The sequence below is a fragment of the Dysidea avara genome, chromosome 1 (genome assembly GCF_963678975.1).
Source record: "Dysidea avara chromosome 1, odDysAvar1.4, whole genome shotgun sequence".
NCBI lineage: Eukaryota > Metazoa > Porifera > Demospongiae > Dictyoceratida > Dysideidae > Dysidea > Dysidea avara.
The window spans coordinates 24,180,919-24,203,723 of NC_089272.1; the positions used below are offsets into that span (position 1 = coordinate 24,180,919).

The following is a 22,805-nucleotide window of genomic DNA, read 5'->3' on the forward strand; positions in this document are numbered from 1 at the left end:
ACCGTGGCTTTTTGTATTTGTGGACAAATGCCAATGGAAACTTACATGTTCCTGATGCATTAGCACAAGCCAGCAATGTTACTTTATCTTTAGACTGCTTGAAATTCTTAGCTTGCTTTTCTCCACAGGCTACAAGAGACATTGAAGACATTAGCCTCCACCACAATCCAGTTTCATCTGCATTAAAAACTTGCTCTTTACTGTAGCCTTTCTTTCACATGACTTCCTTGGGACTAGTGCAAAAAGATTTCACAGCGGCTGTATCGGCTGACAGTATTTAACTTTGAAGTGAAAGCCCTCTGATACCATGACACCTACAACTTCTGAAACCATCCAGGACTGGCTTTGAAAATTTGTGTGCCCTCTGGGTACAACACAGTGAAAATTTGCAATGCTTTCTCATGAAGGATAGGTAAAAACAGTGGACCCAGGGACCGAGGACCTGGGAACCCACGGAAATCCAACTCATCTTGGAACTTTTTACACTTCACAGTATTCTACACTTGTACTAGGTACCTTTGCAAGTAGTCTTGCATGGCCAATCCACTTTTTCTTCCCTCGCTGTGTCTTGCACGATGTTTACACCAATTAGAAATTATAAATGCCACTGAAAAAGTATCTGAAGCTGATTGCATTTATAGGCCACTGCCTGCTACACAGTAAGCATACTAGTCTATTATGCCGCCTAGCTACTAGAGTAGTTTAGGAACATTGTGCAAATGCATCATGATGTATGAAGAGCTGCTGGAACTTGCTTAGTTTGGCTTAGCTGGTAATTGTTTGCCTGCTGCACAATGAGCATACAAGACTACTTGCAGATGTACCTAGTACAAGTATAAAATACTGCGAAGTGTAAAAAGTTTAAAGATGAGTTGAATTTCCATGGGTCCCCTGGTCCCAGGTCCTTGGTCCCCGGGTCCACTGTTTTTACCTACCCTCTCACAAATTATTGGCCCAGACAACGGGGCACCTTTTCCAAGTTGTTGCAAGAACCACAAATAACATGCCTTGTCGAAATCATCTAACAATGGCTCACTACTAAGCAGCGCTGTTTTGCAAACTGCTTTGGATTAGCACACGAAGCTACATGTTTCTTTATCCTCTCTCTATCTTTCCAAATATCACTTATCATCGATTTTGCTAAGCCGAACTGTTCTGCCACTGCTCTTTGTGATTTGTCTTTCTCGTGCTCTATTACTTTAAGTTTCATTTCTAGTGTAGCAACTTTCTTTTTCCGCTTTCCTTCAACTGAATATCTTGACTACATTATTATTATTTTAAAACACTGTTTTTTGTCCTAGACCTTATCCGGACAATGGAGGTGCCCGGATAAAAGAGATCCGGATAAGGGAGGTTGCACTATAGGTATGCTGTTAGGTGCTTTTGTAATACTTTTAAGTGCTATGTTTTAGGATTTTTATTGTGCTTTTATCTTTTCTTTATTGTACAAGTGCTGCTGCTTGATGGTAAATGTTCATCATGGTGTAATTGAAACCCACAAGTAATTGTTGCAAGCAATCCTATATAAGAAAATCAGTCAAATTTGAATTAGTTTTGACCATGGTACAAGTAATAGTTATCCACCCAAAAAACACCTTCGCTGTAAAAAAGGCGCGCCCAAGAAACTACAAGTACCTGGAACCCAATGTAAAAAACAAAAAGAAAAATCAGCTTAGCTGAAGTGAAAAGTAACTGGTAACTTAAAGAGCTGATATCTGAAGCGGCCAAGAATACAATTACTAAAGTTTAATCCATGCAAGAACACCTTGGCTATAAAACAGGTGTATACATGAAAGTAACTGGCAACTGAAATGGCTGATATCTGAAGCGGCCAAGAATGAATGGTCATATACAACTAATTGAAAAATTTAATACTGAACCTTTATAATTCAGCTGTGTTCTATATTCACTCTTGCTGCATCGTAAAGTAATTTCTTTTAACTCTAATTGGCTGGTAATTTGGCTGCCTTTTTTAATAGTCAGTATAATAGAGCAAAAAAGGCGGCCAAATTACCAGCCAATTAGAGTTACTTTACGATGTAGCAAGAGTGAATATAGAACACAGCTGAATTATAAAGGTTCAGTATTAAATTTTTGAATTAGTTGTATATGACCATTCATTCTTGGCCGCTTCAGATATCAGCCATTTCAGTTGCCAGTTACTTTCATGTATACACCTGTTTTATAGCCAAGGTGTTCTTGCGTGGATTAAACTTTAGTAATTGTATTCTTGGCCGCTTCAGATATCAGCTCTTTAAGTTACCAGTTACTTTTCACTTCAGCTAAGCTGATTTTTCTTTTTGTTTTTTACATTGGGTTCCAGGTACTTGTAGTTTCTTGGGCGCGCCTTTTTTACAGCGAAGGTGTTTTGGGGGTGGATATCACTCATTTTTGTCAGTGATAGACTCTACATTTGGTTTAAAAGGTAATTTTTTTGGAAATGAGCAATTAACATTAATGCAGAATATTATCTTGGAGAGTCAGTAAAATCCATACATAATAATGATTGTTTCATAACACCGTAAATTCGGAAGTATGAATTTACGGTGTAGTATGACTGTTCTATTAGAGTAAATTTATCTTTACTGCCTGTACATGATGAATATATCTCATATCTGTGCATGTTAAATGCTTCAGACACCTAATTAAACTTGCAAGTGCCTAATTAGTTCACAGTTGCTACACAGCTATAAATACATTTGTAATTGTTATCATCATAATCATTTATCATGTTATAACCATTTTTTAATATTTTGGTCACAACTTCAGGATTAGAGCAGCAGAGAAAGGAATAGAGGACTCAACCATCAAGACTTGTATATGGGAGATGGAACAGTATTGCGATGGACAATGCCGGTACTAACCCCTCAAGGGTGTTGCAGTACAGTATAGATGCAAGACCAGAGCCTTGATCGTCGCCTTTTGACTGTGGTCACAACTTCAGGATTGGAGCAGCAGAGAAAGGAATGGAGGACTCAATCATCAAGACTCGGGGAGATGGAATAGTTTTGCCATGGACAATACCAGTACTAACCTCTCAAAGATGTCACAGTGCAGTATCGATACAACCACTCCAACCAGTGCATAAGACCAGAGCTCGATCATCACCTTTTGGCTGAAATTTTTATACTTGATGAAGCAATTAAAACAAAAAAGTTGTAGTACTTGTACTTTCCTGAGGGAGCATGTCCCCAGAGTCCCAGACTCCCTTGCCTGTTCAGCAGAATAATAGGATTGAGCCTTACTACCAGTTTCACCTTTATCCTTGGCCTGAATGTACATATCAGCAACATAATACAGTAGCTGTAGATAATGCTAGTTAATGCCCCTAGGCAGAGCTATAGGGGTGAGAATTTTTCCCTACTATCATACTATCATAGTAGTTCTTCTCGCAGTTCTTTGCCTGGCCATCATCAACTGCTGTCTATCAACTGCTGTCAAAACATTAGTCTTGTCCCCCAGACCCTTCCTCAAGCATGCTTATCACACAAAAATAACTTAGTTTAGCAGTGCACAAACAATTATTCATTGACAGCTTATACTACACTTACCGCATTTTTGAACCATGTATACCACCAGAATCCACCAGATTGACAACTAACACGTGATCTATTTAGGGGAAATCTCGTGGAAAGTCCCTAATTACCTTAAGCGGACACTTGTGATAGGTGGTTTTAAATTGAATGGTTTAAGAATGTAACTAAATGGTGAGGCGTACTTTAATCGGCTCGACTTTACTGAGAAACTCGAGCCCCTCGTGAGAAACTACATCGCTTGAGCAACGCTTGAAAAAGTAAGAGTCAAGAATACTGAGGGACTCTATGATATATGCCGGTCTTGAATGCTAACGAAACGAGGAGTGAAGTTTGTGCAACGTGTCACATCGCCACACACTGATTCACCGTGTTTGTGCGATAGGGTTTTTGGACCTGTCCACCAGATGTTGAAAGGAAATTCATTCCACCACATGTTGAAAGGAAATTCATTCCAACTTGTGAAGTTATTGGTATACTCATTGTTGGGGTCCATGGGGACATCGATGATCATTTACCAGTCAGCTGTAAGTAATGTCACAACAAAAGGAAAGGAACCATTTCCATACCCCTATGGCATACTGATTTTCCAGGTCAGTTTATGTACACCCAACCACAGAAATGTAGAACTTTGGTTGCAGGTGGAAAATAAACACCTTTTTACTCAGTTACAAGAGATTCACCCAGCTGGGATAAAATGTTGAAGTGAATGTCATTAGTACCTACTTGCGGTTCATCAGGTATTGGACAATTCCAAGTGTCCAGATTATGCAGTTGTCCAGTTTACACGTTTAGGCAAGTTCCACAACATCCTATAATCTATTACTATATCAGTGTGGAATAATGCTTATATAATATTTTTCATATTCCAGGCTTTAGGTATGTGTATTGTATTTAACACCTGCATGTTGGTTTTTGCAGGCCATCTGGTCATACTGGTTTATCCACTAGCAGTTGAATGTGATCATGGTACATATGTAAGTTGAGACCATGCAGGAACAAAGATAGAGGTGTCATGAATTTCAGGTCATTTGACATTCAGAGGAATTGTATTATTGCAATTGTTCTTTTTGTAGTTATCAATTATCAGTGACCAGTTTGTGATAGCGTACTTTTGTTTGACTAATGACCAAATGTTCTGGTTTACATGCTTACCCAACAGTTATGTTACTCACTTAACCTGCATATGGGATATATATTTTTAGTTCATTTTGATTATTCATCCTTTATTGGTACAGCCTGGCATATTGATTTTTTGCACATTCTCTTTTTAATTCAGTGCCTGCTGGATTGTTTCGTCAGATATCGAAACAGATGTCTTTGGTGTTGCGACCGATGTTCCAGGTCAGTTTGCGTGTGTGTTTAATTTAAGGTTGACTTCAGTGCCTGCTTATTCTTTTACAGGTCTCGGTATTGAGTGTCATGAATTTCAGGTCAGTTGACGTACAGAAGAATTGTATTATTGCAATTGTTGTTTTTGCAGTTATCAATTATCACTGTATACTAGTGATGTGAATTTGCAGGTCAGTCTACTCAGATGTATCAGGCATAGTGTTGATGGGTTCGAACAAGTATCCAGTGTAGACTGTAGTGGCATCAAGGGTGTTAATTTCCAGGTCAGTTTACATGTTGTGATGTTAGTGATTTTTTCCTAGTACCCAGATATTAAGTGTATTGTATTTAATGCCCACCTGTTATGTTTTTAAATTATGGTATATCAGTGTAGACAGTGCAACAGTAAGCCTTCTGTGTTGTAGTAACTATTTGTTTCATAATATTATGCTGTTGTCCCGGAATGGCACAATTTTTGGGCAACCAGTGTGAAGTCCGGTGGTACAAACATTGTATTATGACCAAGTTGTGATAGCGTACTTTTGTTTGACTAATGTCCTAATGTTCTGGTTTGACTAATGTCCTAATGTTCTGGTTTAACATGCTTACCCAACAGTTATGTTATTCATTCACTTAGCCTGGGATATAATTTTTGCTCATTTCGATTATCCATGCTATTATTGACACAGCCCGGCATATTGATTTTTTGTACATTCTCTTTTAATTCAGTGCCTGCTGGATTGTGTCATCAGATATCGAAACAAGTGTTTTTGGTGTTGCGACCGATGTTCCAGGTCAGTTGCATGAGTGTTTAATTTAAGGTTAACTTCAGTGCCTGCTTATTCTTTTACAGGTCTCAGTATCGTCATGCTGACATACAAGAAATCATCACTATTGTTGGAACTATTTTTAGTCAAGTCTTGATGTGATGTTAATTAACGTTGTTACACATTGTTGTATGTTTACCATATGGCAAGAAATTATCATGGCCATCATGAAATTTGAATATTGTGTAAGTTGTGTGGACCAACCCCAACTCATACATGGTCACTGGCAAACCACGAGCCACATTCGAGCCACAACACCACCAACCACATTCGAGCAATCCATTACAAAATTTTGTTGCACCATTTGTGTGTGCATAATACTTAATGAAAGCCACAACACAAGCTACATGGTACACACTACATAGAGGTGGTAACCCCTAAAGGCTTGTTACCTTTTGTATTCACCTTATCGGCCTTTGTGGTTAATCTATTAAAAATTACATGTAAATAGAGAATTGAAGAGTATGCTTAAAGCACCTTCGCTAGTGATTTTGTTCTTCAAACCATATAAGACAACTGGCGATTTATAAACGCTCACATGGGGTGTGGTACTAAATGGAATTTAAAAGATTTCTGCTTAAAACGCCATCCCTAGGGAACTTACTGTTCAGCATGCTGTCACAACTTGTTTATCAGGCATTAGAGTTTGTGTCCACGTCGTGTCTTTAAAAGTTATTGTAGGGATTAGAGGTTTATTGAAGAAAATACGCGTATAGGCAAACCAGGATTGGATAATGTCAGTGCTAGATGGACTATACAAACATAGCTATGTTGACTGGTTGACTGGTATAACGTGACAGTAGTTGTAACATAAGGTAGAGAAATAAAGTGAAATACGCCTATTTTTTATTTTGCGATGGTTACTTTTTTATTTTAGCGAGGTCGCAAGAAAACTATAACGACTCCTAAAGATTTTTTATCACGTAACGCAATACAAATCTATTGAGAGATGTTGCGTAATTTAGGACTAATATTGCAAAACCGGACCTACACGTAAATAACTCACAGTAGTGGCCGCGCGTCTTTTAATTGGGAGTGCGCTTTGTAGTTTCTTGGCCGCGCGACTCACTACCGTGAGTCTTGATAACATGGGAATGAGGGCTTTGCTTTATTTGGATGCCCGACTGTCCGAGGACAGGGGACATACATATCAGGCAAAGCCCGAATGCCCCATGTTACAGCTAATATGTAACACTTACTAGGCTGATATCCTGTACTGGGTGATCAATCATCCAAACGAATAAGAGTGCAGCCACTGGCCGAATTATATATGCATACCTAAAACTTTCGATTATGGGTCAACAGCTAGTACATTCTGGTTACATTCGGTTATGATAAATGGATATATCCTAGAAATATCATGGAGAATTTCAGTTACGTGAGTTTAATCTTTCAGTGCTATTGAATCGTTTATGGAAAAACTTCACAGTTCACTAAGGGCCTAGACAGGTTAGTTTGCTTGTAGAGTGGTTACTCTGTGCAGAGTGGTAGCTTCATGATGGGGGCATGTCCGTATTCAAAAACGTACGGAAATGATTGATGAATAAGCTATAGCACTAGTTTTCACCTTAGCCCAACATTTTTCAACTCGTAGGATGGCGAAGACAACAAAACGCTCTCCGTATGAGTAGTTTTCATGGCAAAATCCAAGTCGTGCATCCTAATCACATGAGTATTAATCGATCCCCACAATTGATTTTGGCATCAGCGTCTATATAATCACTGCCCAGTTGTAGCCCGGAAAACATGCGGTGTACATGATAAATAATTTTGTCACTGGTATCTAACCAGTTTAGATACCTACCCACAGGTATCTATTGGATTATAAATACCTCATTAATGACCAAACTTCAAAGCATACTATACGTATGATAGTCTAATAAAGTTTAACGCGAAGCGCTAAGAACAAGTATGGGGAACTATCGACACTTATAATCACACAAAAATGCATCAAAAACAATTGTATCTGTTTAAATTTCGATTACTTTTGCTCTGAGCATCATGGTGTGTTTTACTAAGAAAAAACTGTTCCTCATGTCTTAAACATTATAAGAATATACAGTATGATGTACCTGGGATTTATAACAAGATGGCAGCGCCCATCTTTCGCTGCTATGGTGCAGAATAACAACGCGCCTTTCTTCACTTCAAAAGCATGAGTTATGCGTTTTCTTGTAAGGTTTTTAGATGTTTGTGTAGAAGGAAAAGAGGGCATTCATATGGTATATAGCGTTCCATGTTAATTAATGGGTGGGGTTCTCACATATCGCGCAAAGATCACACAAACCATAAAAGTTCGTTTCATGAGGTTTTTCTGTGGTTTTGCAAAACAACTTTGATAAGAAAAGGTTAAGGCCCCTTCCTTTGGCTGTGACCTACACAACACTGATCAATGACATTGAGGCCCATAGTACTGCACTACTAACATAGCCCAGCTGTGACTCACATGGCCTACATCCTTGAGCTGTGACCAACACAAGCATTATAACTTTTGAGCTGTGACCAACACAACATTACAACTGTTGAGCGGTGACTAACACAGCATTGTAACTTTTAAGCTGTGACTAACACAGCATTACAATTGTTGACCTGTGACCAAAACAGCATTATAACTGTTGAGCTATGACCAGTTCCTGACCATTCAAATTCTTTGATATTTCTGTTCTGCCTTTAGATGTCAGCAAGTTGATGAATTTCAAAACAGTTACCGTCACTCTCAACAGCTTAAGTTTGGAAGTTTACCTTTTCAGGTCAAAAATGGTTTCAAGAATTATAACTGCATTTTTGTTTTCTGCACCTGACACTATCAAGTGTACTGTGACTGGTGAGTTCTTCACTAATTCTGTATTAGTTGCAGTACATTCATACTGTGTCAGGTGATCAGGCCACGTGCCAGGGTCTTGCTTCAAAAAGTTTGGACCATTCCACCAAAGTACATTCGATATTAGCTCACAACCTGGATGGTATGTCTGCTGGGTTTTCTAGTCCTAGACAAAACCTCCAACTCTCTCCCATAAACTGGTGTATCTGTAATAGTTGAATCTGTATGTACTACTTCTAATTTCAATGGTTTTTGATGCAACACAACACAGACGTTGAGTCTAGGTATTGTTTACCCATTAACCCTTTAAGGACCACAGTAATTTATGTAGTGCCTACCCTAAAAACCCATAAATTTTATGAAATTACACATTGTATTACTTAGCAAGTTTGTAGCACTAACAGAACTCCAGGAAGCAGGAAACGTTATGCATGATATATGGGAAACTCGCCTCCCCTCGCACTATCTAATTTATAAATGTGTGGAACTTACCATTTTGAGCAACAAGGCGATTTCTTAATATTGTTGACAATCTGTATTTTTTTGTTACACTATCTTTTTAAATGGCTTGATTTGTTCTATTTAAAGTGCTCCATCACATGATTTTGTATATAATTTTATTCCTCTCTAAATAGAAAGCACTCTAAGTTTTATTCCCAGTAAATCAGACAAGCAGATAGGAAGTTATGGAGCGAATTGTACAAAGTTAGTTTTATTGTTGTGTAAACATAATATAACTTTAGATACATTGCAACTTTTATCAGTGCAGTGGCCACCTCCAGCTAGAATTTCAAAAAGTCAAATTTTGTCATCCTTTTGCCTGGTGAAGATGAGGATATGCCAATTCATGGAGCACATAAGATTACAGAAGGGAGCATTCTAACAAGTGCAAAAAACAACTCTTCCACCATTCGCCCAACATTATAATAGCCCACCAGCTGATCACCCCTGTCTACCCCCTCATGTATTGCTGGTAATCAGGGAGCAATGGAGGACATGAAGGAGACCCTTCCTGATTATGCTGCTGGTTGGTACATGGTTCAATTGTCTACGCTCGATGTATAGTGGTTATGAAGCAGACATACTTCCGATCAAACCATGCCACTTCCAGAAGAGGTCCATTTGATCTGTAGTCATAATATCCTCTGGTCTCTATCTTTTTTTTCACTAATGCTTTTGGAAAACCTTTACGAGTAGTTCTAGCTGTTCCACAGCAGTTGGCACCCTTTATGTAGAGGGTTGAAAACAGCTGTGGGCTTGTGTAGTAATTATCTGTGTACAGCTCAAACCTGTGGTCTTCTAGGCCTTCCATGAGTTCCAGCACTACCCTAGAACACAACTCCACCTCAACACTGTGATCCATGCTCTTTCCAGCATATATTTGAAATCTGTATACATACCCATTGCTGGCATCGCTTAGTACAAAAACCTTTATTCCTTTTTTGGTTGGCATGTCCTTCATGTATTGTTTGAAGGACAAGTGTCCCTTGAAAGGGATCATGTCCTCATCTATTGTAACAGTTTGTTTTGGAACATAATTGCACTGAAAGGATGCCAGCAATAGGTTTGCTAATGGCTGATTTTGAATAATTTATCTGGTGTTGTTGTAGGTGCATGCTCCAATTGGGCTGAATTTTAGCACACTTAAAGGGCTCATTAAAGCAGATCTTAGTACCAAGTATGGTAGGAATCCGATGAACATTCACGGAGTTATGACCAATTATTTGCATAAAATAAGATCAAAATTCTGTCAAACCCACAGGGCAAACACCTTGAAGGAATGAGCTGCAAATTACCATATAGATGGAGTAACCATCATAGGAGTGCCTTTGTGTAGTTTGAAAGGAATCCAGGTAAAGGCCATCGAGATATGACACAAAACCCAACTTGTGTCACAATCACACGATCAAATTTTATGAATAAAATACACTATTACTTTTCACACCTACCAGGCAAACCACTTAGAGCATTGAGCTGAAAATTGGTATGTAGCTGGAATAATCATCATAGAAAGTCCTTGTAGTAGTACAGAAGAATTGGAACAAAAAGCACTTAGAAAGCGAACTACGTATGTGTAACAAAAGTGAGATTGAGATATTTTAAATAGAGATTTCCAACCTATCAAATTTCACATAATTATACTATTGTTGATCAAATTACTCACCTTCAACAAACTTCTGTCAAGTTACTGTTATAGTATCTAGTAGCCAAAGCTTTGTGCACTTTACCAAATTAAATTTCATATAGTATTTATTTAAATATGTGAAATCAAAGTTGGAGAAATGAATTTCCCCATAGGGAGCCCATACAAAAGTAATAGTTCACAGGATTCTTCGAGAGTTTACAGCACCACTTATAGTCAAAAGTTGTCAAGTTTTCTGGCTGGTGAAGCTGAAAGAAGTGACCCTTGGCAAATTAGATATGTTGATTTCAAATTTACCATCTGTATTGTGGTGAAAATACTTTTTCTGGTGCTTCATGACAAAAATATGCCTTGTAAAAATGTATACCACCATCTAGAACTGTTCAGAATCCTACATAACAACCACCCTAGAATTCAAGGCATCCATCAGCATCAATCCAAGTGTAGTTCGAAAGTGAGCAGTGTGTTGTGTGGAATTGTTTTATAGCATGCAAGGTCATGGATCACTTCTGAGAAAACAGTGTTTAGCATGTAATACAAACCTTGTAAGGCTTTACAACCACCTGTTGAGATATACTGATGTACCTAGGCTCTCACTGTTAATCAGTAATATTGATTATTTGATGAAAAAATATAATCAATTTTTTTATTTTGTAATCGATTGATCGCATAGTAGATATCACGTTATCAATAAAAATTCCAAGTGAAAAGTCTACAACAAATGTAAAGCCTCTCATTACTATTCCACAAAGCACTAAGTTATGAGAAGCCATATAACTGCACGTGTAAGTATTGCTACTAGTGTTAAAATATTCTTACTTCTGAAAACTGTAGTTGTTATGCCTAAGAAAAGAACTGCATCACAGGAAAAACAACCTGATAAACTCTGTGTAGCAGCCATCTTGTTAACTAATCAAAACATGGAGTAGTCTGGACAAGGGAGGATGTATTAAAATATTTGTGGTGCCTAATTGTCTGGGTTGTGTAATAGAGGCCACACCACCATAGGTAACCAGGTATTGTTGTGCCTTATAGCAAAAGTTACATCACTTTTCTTTTCTCAATGCTACAGTACACCTCTAGTTGGCTAACCACATCCATGACAGATTCTGAGCTCATAAACATGCCATACTGCAGCCTGTAAGTGCTGACAATGATTGCTAGTGTTGCCAGCTAAACTACTAATTGTAACTACCTATCAACTGCTGCCATTCCTTCAACTCTCCTTTTACCACTATACTGTTACTCTTGATGGTGTGTAGACTACCACTACTATACTGTGTACAGTATTGATTAAGTGTAGCTGATGCTATATGCATGGTGTTCACTATGTATAGATTGATTAGTTTATCGATTTAGTAATCGATGATTAATCGAGTAATAAATTAATCGAAACTTAGAGCTTTAACTCCTGTTATTGTCTATTTATTGTGGCTGTATTTTTGCAGGTTATTATTGCTCTTGATTATGTAGTGATGTCATCATAATTATATAATAATTACTATCCTCCATACTTTTATGTGGCAAATAAAGGAAAGTGGTATCTAAAAATGCAACCTTACAATAATATTGAATATTGCTGATCGTATATGTTGCAATATGATTGTCATGTTTTATAAAGTAGTTGTTAGCTGTGACCTATGATGCCAAAGTTCACTCTGTTATGCAATATCACTATGACACTTGTTAAGTGTGTCTTTGTCTTCCTTTTCTTCTTAATGACAATATAAAAAAAACAAATGAGGTGTCTATAGCAATAAATTGTCTTCCAAAGAAAGCATGACCTGTCAGCATGATCAACCAACAAGTCACATGAATAGATATGATCAGTCAAAGGAAAGTATAGTAATGGATAAATCATACATAATGTAAGGCCATCTTTATTGAAATATCACTGGGTCAAAGATACCAGGCTATCGTTTTCATTTCTATTAATAAGACTCCACATTAATTTTAAGTTTATAGACCTGTGTACTTCTAAACTGCTTTCCTTCACATCATTAATGTGACCATGATTTAATGAGCTTGTCAGCAGTCACCAGGGGCGTATCCGGCTTTGGGGGCTGAAGCCCCCCCCCCCTTCATATTTAGGTTTTACTTGATCAATATGCTGAGTATTATAATGAAATTTTGTCTTAGCATAATTATATGTTCACTAATAATACAAATACTCATAAAACCACCTTATAAACATTTTCCAAGGTATTATCAGTGGATTTATGCTAAAGTTAATGTAACAAGGACTCGGATCAGCATTGGAGGTGTACAAGATCGAGATACTCTAATAGAACAGTCAGCTAACTACTCTAATAGAACATTCACTGGAAACATGTAGTTGGTTCTGTTATGGAATTTTTCCAAATCTGCCTGCACCTATACATACAATGAAGTGCATTGGTCTGTTTAAAGGGCTTCATTCATCTACTTGTGTAGTTAATATGTATGACAATACTTAATTCAGGTACACAATTTCCATTGAAAATGCTCTCAGATTCAATCTTGTATTGTTCAAATTTCAAAATTTTCCACTTTCAACATTATTCTAACATGCACCTATTCAGTGTTGTGCAATTGTGAGAGGGGTGCATCATGTACTTGGTTGCTTGTACCTACCCAAACTTTTCATTAGCAAAATACTTCAGAGTCAGAGAGCCATACCTATAATCTAAAGGCAGTATATAAAATATCTACAGGCAGAAAATATTATGACTTTTATGGGGAAATGTCTCCAAATTGCAGTATTTTAGCATCTATTTTTCCTGGGGGGGCATGCCCCCAGACCCCCCTAGTTCCAGCTTGCTTTGCATGCTGGGAAGTGTGCTTCGCACACCTCTACCCAAGAGATTAGTACCTTGAGTTAGCCCCCCCCCCCTTATAAATCCTAGATCCGCCCCTGGTCACATTTGCACCACAGATGTGTAAGGTTCACTTATATATTCAATGAATGCATAATTATGTGGGAGGAGCTTTATCTGTGAACAACAATAGAACAATATGTGGCAGATTAAACTAACTAAAACAAAATCCCTTACTCAGGCGACCTCCCTGGCTTTGACCGCTGAGCCATTCATGTATTTGTCTTTAGTTTAAGATTTCACTTTCAATTTTATCTTGTAACATAGGCGGCAGAAAGGGGGGGCTAAGGGGCTAAAGCCCCCCCTCAGAATGATATCACACCGAAATTATCTTTCTTGGAGTGGGGCTGAAAACCGTGGTAAAGATCGAGATACTCTAATAGAGCAGTCACTCTAATAAAGTAGTCAGTGTGTAGCGAGCTATGAAAGGATTTTTATGTAGTTTATCAGCTAGAAATGGTAGCTGGTGAGGTGAAAAGCTCTTGTCAGTTGGTTGTGACCTTTTTTTTTTTTTTTTTTTTTTTTTTTGGTCTCACCTTACCAAACTCAGCCCCCCTCATATCAACTACTTCCTCCGCCGCTGTCTTGTAATAAATACCTTGCATGGGCTCTGTCCTTAATGTTCACCCTCCAGTGAAACAGATAAAACCAAAATACCAATAGATTTGTATTTAATACCTGGATCATTACAATCTGTGCCTTGTAGAATCATCTGTTATCACACTGATAATTATTCTTTAACTCTGTATTACTTTGCATTGCAGTGTTCTTACCATAAAGTTAATTTCTATTTAATGCCCAGTGCATATCACATTATCTATTACCAAGAGTTTATAATGTGTTAGGGAGAGTATCAAACTTAGCTATACGCAATGAAAAATGAGCCCGTAAAGTAGCCCGCATATCTTTGTGTCCTCTCGTAAATCTGACCGCTGTTGATTGCCCAGATTTAACACCTTCTTTGTTTGGTCAGGTGGTCCGCATTGAATCCCTACGGCTAAAGCCCCATCTAGACGTGTCACTTTCACTATCAGAACTATCGAGGCATGTCACACGCGAAGTTGATATCTATGGCTTTCGAGGTTAGTTCGCTGTGTCTTTCTCTTTGTACTGAGTTCCTCAGTGCACTGTGTCATACTTTTACAATGTACTTTCACTCTGTGGCTTCAGTCTCTCAACATGCATGTACACGCCCACTTTACTTATAATTAGTCACCAATCAACACAAATCACTGAGTTGTTTGAATGATGCCATAGTACTTTTCGGGCTCATATTTCACAGGATATAGTATAGTTCAACACTCTCCCTACACCATTATAAACTCTTGCTATTACGGAATCCTTCTGTAGCAAAGTGCAATGATACAGTAGAATTGCTTTGCAATTGCTCTAGCAGTTAAACTACTGTTGCTATTTTTGTCTTACTGTGTGTGTCTAAAGATTTGATAGCCACAATGCTGGTTCTTCATATCAAAAACCCATTATATAGACAGCTGAGAATTGCATGAGTAGATTACTAAATTCTAATATAGCTACCACAAATGTGACCGGGCCTGCGAAAATAGGGCATGTGGGCACAAACTACATCCCATCATAAAACATGTCATATCTCAGTATTGGGATAGAATATTTCCATTTTGTAACTTGTATTGTAAAGCCAACTAAATATTGAATAAGTGCTGAAAAGTTGATGGCTACAGAGTCATGGAATACAAAGTTATGATACATCTAAGTTTGAAACAGTTGGCAATTTTTATGTGCCCTATTTTCGCAGGCCCAGTCACAAATATAGAATTACGTATCCTAACTACGCATCTCACGCTACTGCAGTGTTTTGACAAAATAAGAAATGAAACTGCATGACTCGTGCATTAATAATTGGTGACATATAGGTCAAGTCATGATTATGGAGCAACATTATGGAGTAAAAATTGAGATATATATGTATGTTATATGCACGAGGTATGTAAGAAAATGTTAGTCTCGTCATGTGCAATTTTAAGGGTGGTTATAATAGTTTGTAAGCAATATGTGCTCACTTATAGTTTTACTCGAGTGTTCTTTCGAGCTCAAACATTCTTTTTCAAGTTCAAGTCCACACAAAAGGCACACTCAATCGAGTTTGTGCACTCAGTGAGTGATATCCTAACATTGTAGCATGAGTATGATGGTATGTACCATACCAGATTCGTCTCTGCATAGATAGTAAGTAGTTTCATGAAGCGAACATAATATAACTTTATGGTTACTGTCACAGTACAATTGAGACAAGTCTTAAATCCATAACCATTTGCATTTTTGACTTATGATTGGTAATTTCTGTATAGTTTGCTCTTCCTGGTACCTATTGCTATTACTCCAAGAGCAATCACCATGTAAGGCAAAAATTCAACAGTCCAGTGTTTTTTTTCTAGACAAAAAAGAAGTCATATAGAAAATGCAGGTTTTGTCAAGTGGCCCTCAATTGTACTATATAGCATGCCAGTGTAGCACAACTGTGTTGTTGAAATGTATCTGAACAGCAAGTGTAGTAGTTAAAGCACAGTGTATTTGTAGTTATCAGTGTTCATGACACACAGTGTTTTTGCAAACTGTAGATTTGTTTTCATACATTTGTGTATGTATATAATATCCTGCATTTACAGTATAGTTGTGCTGATACTCACTTTAATACATCTGGGGTATACACATTGGTTAATATAATTGTAATTATTATATAGTAGCATTGTTTTACTATCTATAGAAAGGACAAAGCATCCTACATACCGCTGTGCAAAGTTGCAGGCTTGAATTAGCAGAGTGGATGATAACAGAAAGTCTGGTTCCTGTGGATATTACTGACAAAGTAAGTATACTGTAGCTTATTTTGCAGATTCACATACAATAAACATAGCAGCACTAGTAATGATGTTCACTAGGCCTGAGCCTATTGTACTTTTAAAATTGCCTATTATGTTTTTTTTTACCCTATTATGTCTCAATTCCACCCTGATCATTGTGCTCCAAATGTGCTCATATAAAATTTGTCTTGACTGCTCTGTTAGAGTATTTAATACATGTGTGAACAGTATATTTTAACATGCGGTGACTGTTCTATTAAAGTATATCAAACTTTAACAACCTTTCCTTTACAAGTAGCTGCAAATCTGATGTTTACCGTGTTTGCACAGTATCTCATATTGCATCATGCAAAATATGAGAGTTTCAGCTTCTCTGATAGCAAATGCACAAAACTGTATCTTATCAAGACACACGGTAGTGTGTCGTGCGGCCCAAGAAGCCGGCGCGCAACACCCGTGAGTATATTAACAGGAAGAACGAAAATGCAATTTTCACACCTCCGTAGCTCTGTGTTGCCTTCATGAAACAAGACGATTTTTGCTGTAGATATGCCCTCCAACTTCAGCACTCCACAATCAAATTTTGAGCGAAATCGCTTCAAGCATTCCCGAGATATGCGACTTCAAAAATTGGCTTAGTTTCTTCATTTTTTCTTCTTATTTTTCTTCCTCTTTTCGCATACTTACAAAAACTGCTATAAAACGCGAACGCCATATCCGATTGCCTTGAAGTTTGGCACACAGAAGGGGGGTATAAAGGCGCATCGCTGTACCAATTTTGGCTGGAATACGGTAAACAGGCAAAGAGTTATGAGTGACTATTCACGAAAAATAACACCAATATGTTGTCACGCCTACAGGCTAAACCGCTTATGGGAAGAAGCTGAAAATCGGTGGGTGAATAGCTTAACTATTGAACCTCAAACCTTTTGTGGTTTGAAAGAAATTGAGCTAAAAACCAGGAAGATACAACAGAAAAACCAACAGTGCATAACAATTATGCAATCAAGATTAGCTAATAAAACATGATAACTTGCAATGGCAGATCCAGGATGGGGCATTTGGGGCAAATGCCCCCACTCCCTTTGTGGAGGAGCCTTACTTATTTTGATTGAAATACTAAACTTTGTCTGTACATAATGAATATTATTTATTTAACTTACACGTTTTACTACCACTTACCTAAAACAAAATTCAAAGCAGCTTGAGGATGCACCTGTCCTAACACTTTCTTACGTACTAAGCGCCTCTAAAAATAATTATCGTGTTGTCGGTATTAAACTTTAAAACAGCTTTTAAGGTTTCACAAAGACCAAAGTAAGAAGTAAGACAATACTAAAAGGTTATTATTTGCTGCTTTAAAAATACAAGAGAATCTGCTCCTACAACTTAGCCTGTTTGTGCCCCTCCACTTGCCAGCTCCTGGATCTGCCCCTGACTTGCTACGCCTACCAGAAAATCTGCTTGGGGTAATGCTTTGAAATTTGCTGTATAGGGGAGTAATCATCTTAGAACGGCTTTTCAATGGTGTAGAAGAATCAGACGTAAAGCCACGGAGTTATAACGCGAAATCCTACTCGGTGTAGAAAGTGTGAGATCGAGATACTCTAATAGAGCAGTCATCCTAATAGAGCAGTCACCCTGAAGAGAATTCAAGAGATCAGCTAGAAACAAGTAACCTGTATAAAGATCAGCTACAAACAAGTCACCCTGTACAGAGATCAGCTACAGTCAATTCACCCTGTAGAGAGATCATCTAGAAGAAGTTACCTTGTAAGGAGTTCATACAACTATGGAAAGAGATATTTTAGCTTGAAGAAATCACCTTGTAGAGTACAACTACAAAGAAAGCACCATGTAGAGAATTCAGCTACAAACAAATCACCCTGTAGAGAGATCAGCTAGAAGAAGTTACTTTGCAGAGAGTTCAGCTAAAAAGAAACCATCATGTAGAGATTTCAGCTGCAAACAAACCACTTGTAGAGAGTTCAGCTACAAACAAATCTCTCTGTAGACAGATCAGCTAGAAGAAGTTTCCTTTTAGAGAGTTCTGCTACATACAAATCACCCTGTAGAAAGATCAGCTGGAAGAAGTCACCTTGTAGAGAGTTCAGTTACAAAGAAACCACCATGTAAAGAATTCAGCTACAAACTAGTGACCCTGTAGAGACATCAGCTTGAAGAAGTTACCTTGTAGAGAGTTCAGCTGCAAACAAATCACATATATACAGAATTCAGCTACAAACAAATCACCCTGTAGAGAGATCAGCTAGAAGAAGTTATCTTGTAGATAGTTCAGCTACAAACAAATCACCGTGTAGAGAGATCAGCTAAAAGAAGTTACCTTGTAGAGAGTTCAGCTACAAAGAAACCAGAGTTCAGCTGCAAACAAATCACCTGTAGAGAGTTCAGCTACAAACAAACCTCCCTGTAGAGAGATCAGCTTTCTTTGTAGAGAGTTCAGCTACAAACAAATCACCCTGTAGAAAGATCAGCTAGAAGAAGTCACATTGTAGAGAGTTCAGCTATAAACTATTGACCTTATAGAAGCATCAGCTAGAAGAAGTTACCTTGTAGAGAGTTCAGCCACAAAGAAACCATTCTGTAAACAGCTCACCTGCAAACAAATCACCTGTACAGAATTCAGCTACAAACAAATCACCCTGTAGAAAGATCAGTTAGAAAAAGTTACTTTGTAGAGAGTTCGGTTACAAAGAAACCACCATGTAGAGAATTCAGCTACAAACTAGTGACCCTGTAAAGACATCAGCTAGAAGAAGTTATCTTGTAAATAGTTCAGCTACAAACAAACCACCATGTAGAGAGTTCAGCTAGAAGAAGTTACCTTGTAGAGAGTTCAGCTACAAAGAAACCATTCTGTAAAGAGCTCAGCTGCAAACAAATCATCTGTATAGAATTCAGCTACAAACAAATCACCCTGTAGAGAGATCAGCTAGAAGAAGTTACCTTGTAGAGAGTTCAGCTACAAAGAAACCACCATGTAGAGAGTTCAGCTGCAAAGAAATTGCCCTGTAGAAAATTTATCCACAAACAAATTGCCCTGTAGAAAGATCAGTTAGAAGAAGTTACCTTGTAGAGTTCAGCTACAAAGAAACCATTCTGTAAAGAGCTCAGCTGCAAACAAATCATCTGTATAGAATTCAGCTACAAACAAATCACCCTGTAGAGAGATCAGCTAGAAGAAGTTACCTTGTAGAGAGTTCAGCTACAAAGAAACCACCATGTAGAGAGTTCAGCTGCAAAGAAATTGCCCTGTAGAAAATTTATCCACAAACAAATTGCCCTGTAGAAAGATCAGTTAGAAGAAGTTACCTTGTAGAGTTCAGCTACAAAGAAACCATTCTGTAAAGAGCTCAGCTACAAACAAATCACCTGTACAGATTTCAGCTATAAACAAATCACCATGTAGAAAAATCAGCTAGAAGAAGTTACCTAGTCGATAGTTCAGCTACAAACAAATCACCCTGTAGAGAGATCAGCTAGAGGAAGTTACCTTGTAGATCGTTCAGCTACAAAGAATTCACCCTGTAGAGCGATCAGCTAGAAGAAGTCACTTTGTAGAGTGTTCAATTACAAAGAAACCGCCATAGAGAGTTCAGTAATAAATATATGCATTATATATATATATATATATATATATATATATATATTTGTACATTTACTGATGGAATCAGAAATATTTAAAGTACATCTGCTTCATTTTTATTCTTCCTGTGGTAAAGAAAAAAAGATAGGTTAAAAAGGTCCCTTTGGGGTATACAAATGCAAAAAGAAGTGAAATCTAATCCAAAACAGCCAAGCTGTAAAAAAACCAGTGTGGCCCTCAAAAAGGCTGTGGTGAAAAAGATGTGAAATCCAAGGTGGTGGCCAAGAAATGGCTGTGATGGTAGGTTAATGGTAAAAATTTTCATAACGACAATTCAGGTGAATTTTGTGCCAAGACCAAGCAGCACCAATTTCATCTGAATTGTCGTCATTAAAATTTTTACCATTTACCTACCATCAAAGCCATTTCTTGGCCGCCACCTTGGATTTCAGATCTTTTTCCACCATAGCCTTTTTGAGAGCCGCACTTTTTTTTACAGCTTGGCTGTTTTGATTAAACCAAAACAGCCAAGCTGTAATCTAAACCAAAACAGCCAAGCTGTAAAAAAAGAGTGCTGCTCCCAAAAAAGCCAGGGTGAAAAAAGATGTGAAATCCAAGGTGGCGGCCAAGAAATGGCTGTGATGGTAGGTTAATGGCAAATATTTTAATTACGACAATTCAGGTGAGCTTGGTGCTGATTCCTAGTAGAGGAGGCAATGAAATTCACCTGAATTGTCGTAATTAAAATTATTGTCATTAACCTACCATCACAGCCATTTCTTGGCTGCCACCTTTGATTTCACATCTTTTTTCACTATAGCCTTTTTGATTGCCACACTCTTTTTTACAGCTTGGCTGTTTTGGTTTAGATATCACTTCTTTTTGTATTGCAAGCCACAAATCCAGGCCATAAACTGGCTTTGGTGCTCCCTTTTAACTTGTTCTTTTTTCTTTACTGCAGGAATTGTGGAATTCTTTGTATAGCTTTTTGTCTGATTTAATATTAATATTTAACACTGAATAAGGTGACTTTTTACATAGCTGAACTGTAGCTGAAATTCTCATTGTTTGTAGCTGAACTCTTTTCAGGGTGACTTGTTTCAAGCTGCACTCTCTACATGGTAATTTGTTTCTAGAGCATACTTCTACAGGGTGATTTGTTTGTAGCTGATTCTCTACAGGGTTACTAACTTGTTTCTAGCTGATATCTCTACAGGGTGAATTGTTTCTAGTTGATATCTCTATAGGGTGACTTGTTTCCAGCTGATATTTCTGCAGGGTTATTTGTTTGTAGCTGATCTCTCTACAGGGTGACTTGTTTCTAGCTGAAATCTCTACTGGGTGACTTGCTCCTCCTAACTGATCTCTCTACATGGTGATTTGTTTACAGCACTTATACTGGGTGAAGCTGATCACTTGTATTTAGCTGATGTCTCTACAGGGAGACTTGTTTCCAGCTGAACTCTCTACATAGTGATCTTGCTCATGGCTGAACTCTCTACAGAGTGATTTGTTTACAGTTGAACTCTCTACAGGGTGTAGCTGAAATCTCTACATGATGGTTTCTTTGTAGCTGAACCTTCTACAGGATGATTTCTTCTAGCTGACCTCTCTACAGGGTGACTTGTTTCTAGCCGATCTCTCTACTGGGTGACATGTATGTTGCTGAACTCTCTACAAGGTGATCCTTCTAGCTGATGTCTCTACAGGATGACTTGTTTCTAGCTGAAATCTGTACAGGGTGATTTGTTCATAGTACAGGGTAATTTGTTTGCAGCTGAACTCTCTACATGGTGGTTTCTTTTCATCTGAACTCTCTACAAGGTGACTTTTTCTTGTAGAGAGATCAGTTAGAAGAAGTCATCTTGTAGACAGCGCAGCTACACAGAAATCAAATTGTAGAGAGTTCTGCTACAAACAAATCACCCTGTAAAGAGACTAGCTAGAAACAGGTCACTCTGTAGAGAGATCAGCTAGAAACAAGTCACTCTGTAGAGAGTTCAGCCACAAACTAATCACCCTATAGAGAAAGATCAGCTGGGTGAATTTTTCAGAGCTGAACTCTCTACAGGGTGATTTGTTTGCAGCTGAAATCTCTACAGAGTTATTTTTTTGCAACTGATCTCTCCACAAGGTGAACTATTTGTAGCTGAACTCTCTCCATTTGGATTTGAACTCTCTACATGGAGGTTTCTTTGTAGCTGAACTCTCTACAAGGTAACTTATACTACCTGATCTCTCTACAGGGTCACTTGTTTCCAGCTGATCTGTGATTTGTTTGTAGCTGAACTCTGTACAGGATGATTTGTTTGCAGCTGAACTCTCTACATGGCAGTTTCTTTGGAGCTGAACTCTCTATATGGTGACTTCTTCTAGATGATCTCTCTACAGGGTGACTTGTTTCTAGCTGATCTCTCTACAAGGTGATTTGTTTGTAGCTGAACTCTCTACAATTAGATTTGTTTGCAGTTGAACTCTCTACATGGTGGTTTCTTTGTAGCCGAACTCTCTACAAGATAACTTTTTCTAGCTGATCTCTCTACAGGGTGACATGTTTGGAGCACAACTATCTGCAGGGTGATTTGTTTGTAGCTGAACTCTCTACAGGGTGATTGCTTGCAGCTGAACTCTCTACGTGATAGTTTGTTTGTAGCTGAACTCTCTACAAGATAACTTCTTCTAGTTGATCTCTCTACAGGGTGAATTGTTTGTAGCCGAACACTCTACACAGTAATCTATTCGTAGATAGTGTGATTTTTTCGTAGCTGAACTCTCTACAAGGTGATCCTTCTAGCTGAACTCTCTACAAGGTGATGTGTTCGTAGCTGAACTTCCCACAGGGTAATT

General features: G+C 38.0%; 2 protein-coding genes and 1 long non-coding RNA gene across 8 annotated transcripts in view; 2 read left to right on the forward strand and 1 right to left on the reverse strand.

Annotated features, from left to right (window-relative positions):
* The window catches only part of LOC136237452 (uncharacterized), a 326,109-nt gene that overhangs the window by 139,886 nt on the left and 163,418 nt on the right, over nucleotides 1-22,805 (forward strand). The window contains exon 6 of the mRNA XM_066027675.1: nucleotides 16,255-16,356. Coding sequence (XP_065883747.1) covers nucleotides 16,255-16,356 — 102 coding nt within the window. The remainder of the gene's footprint in view (nucleotides 1-16,254; nucleotides 16,357-22,805) is intronic.
* Nucleotides 3,491-5,871, forward strand: LOC136260035 (uncharacterized). 6 transcript variants are annotated; one of them, XM_066053632.1, is made up of 9 exons: nucleotides 3,495-3,864; nucleotides 3,919-4,126; nucleotides 4,175-4,328; nucleotides 4,455-4,559; nucleotides 4,813-4,877; nucleotides 4,938-4,966; nucleotides 5,057-5,149; nucleotides 5,595-5,659; nucleotides 5,719-5,871. In XM_066053632.1, exons 4-9 carry the CDS (start codon nucleotides 4,549-4,551, stop codon nucleotides 5,792-5,794), a joined length of 339 nt encoding a protein of 112 aa, XP_065909704.1. In that variant the 5' UTR covers nucleotides 3,495-3,864; nucleotides 3,919-4,126; nucleotides 4,175-4,328; nucleotides 4,455-4,548; the 3' UTR covers nucleotides 5,795-5,871. The 6 variants fall into 6 exon arrangements, 5 of the variants coding, with proteins under 5 accessions (XP_065909704.1, XP_065909728.1, XP_065909720.1 ...); XR_010703412.1 differs by having other exon boundaries at nucleotides 3,491-4,126; nucleotides 4,610-4,877; XM_066053656.1 differs by having other exon boundaries at nucleotides 3,657-4,126; nucleotides 5,017-5,149.
* On the reverse strand, nucleotides 5,208-6,227 carry LOC136260066 (uncharacterized). Its single transcript, XR_010703414.1, has 2 exons — nucleotides 6,170-6,227; nucleotides 5,208-6,119 (listed from the first exon to the last, which is right to left on the reverse strand). It is a non-coding gene; the product is annotated as an uncharacterized lncRNA (long non-coding RNA).

Bases quoted from the DNA above. Each gene is read 5' to 3' on its own strand.
- LOC136260035 (XM_066053632.1), top strand. The intron at 4,878-4,937 runs GTCAGTTTGCGT...ATTCTTTTACAG, and splicing joins TGTTGCGACCGATGTTCCAG to GTCTCGGTATTGAGTGTCAT. The intron at 4,967-5,056 runs GTCAGTTGACGT...GTGAATTTGCAG, and splicing joins TTGAGTGTCATGAATTTCAG to GTCAGTCTACTCAGATGTAT.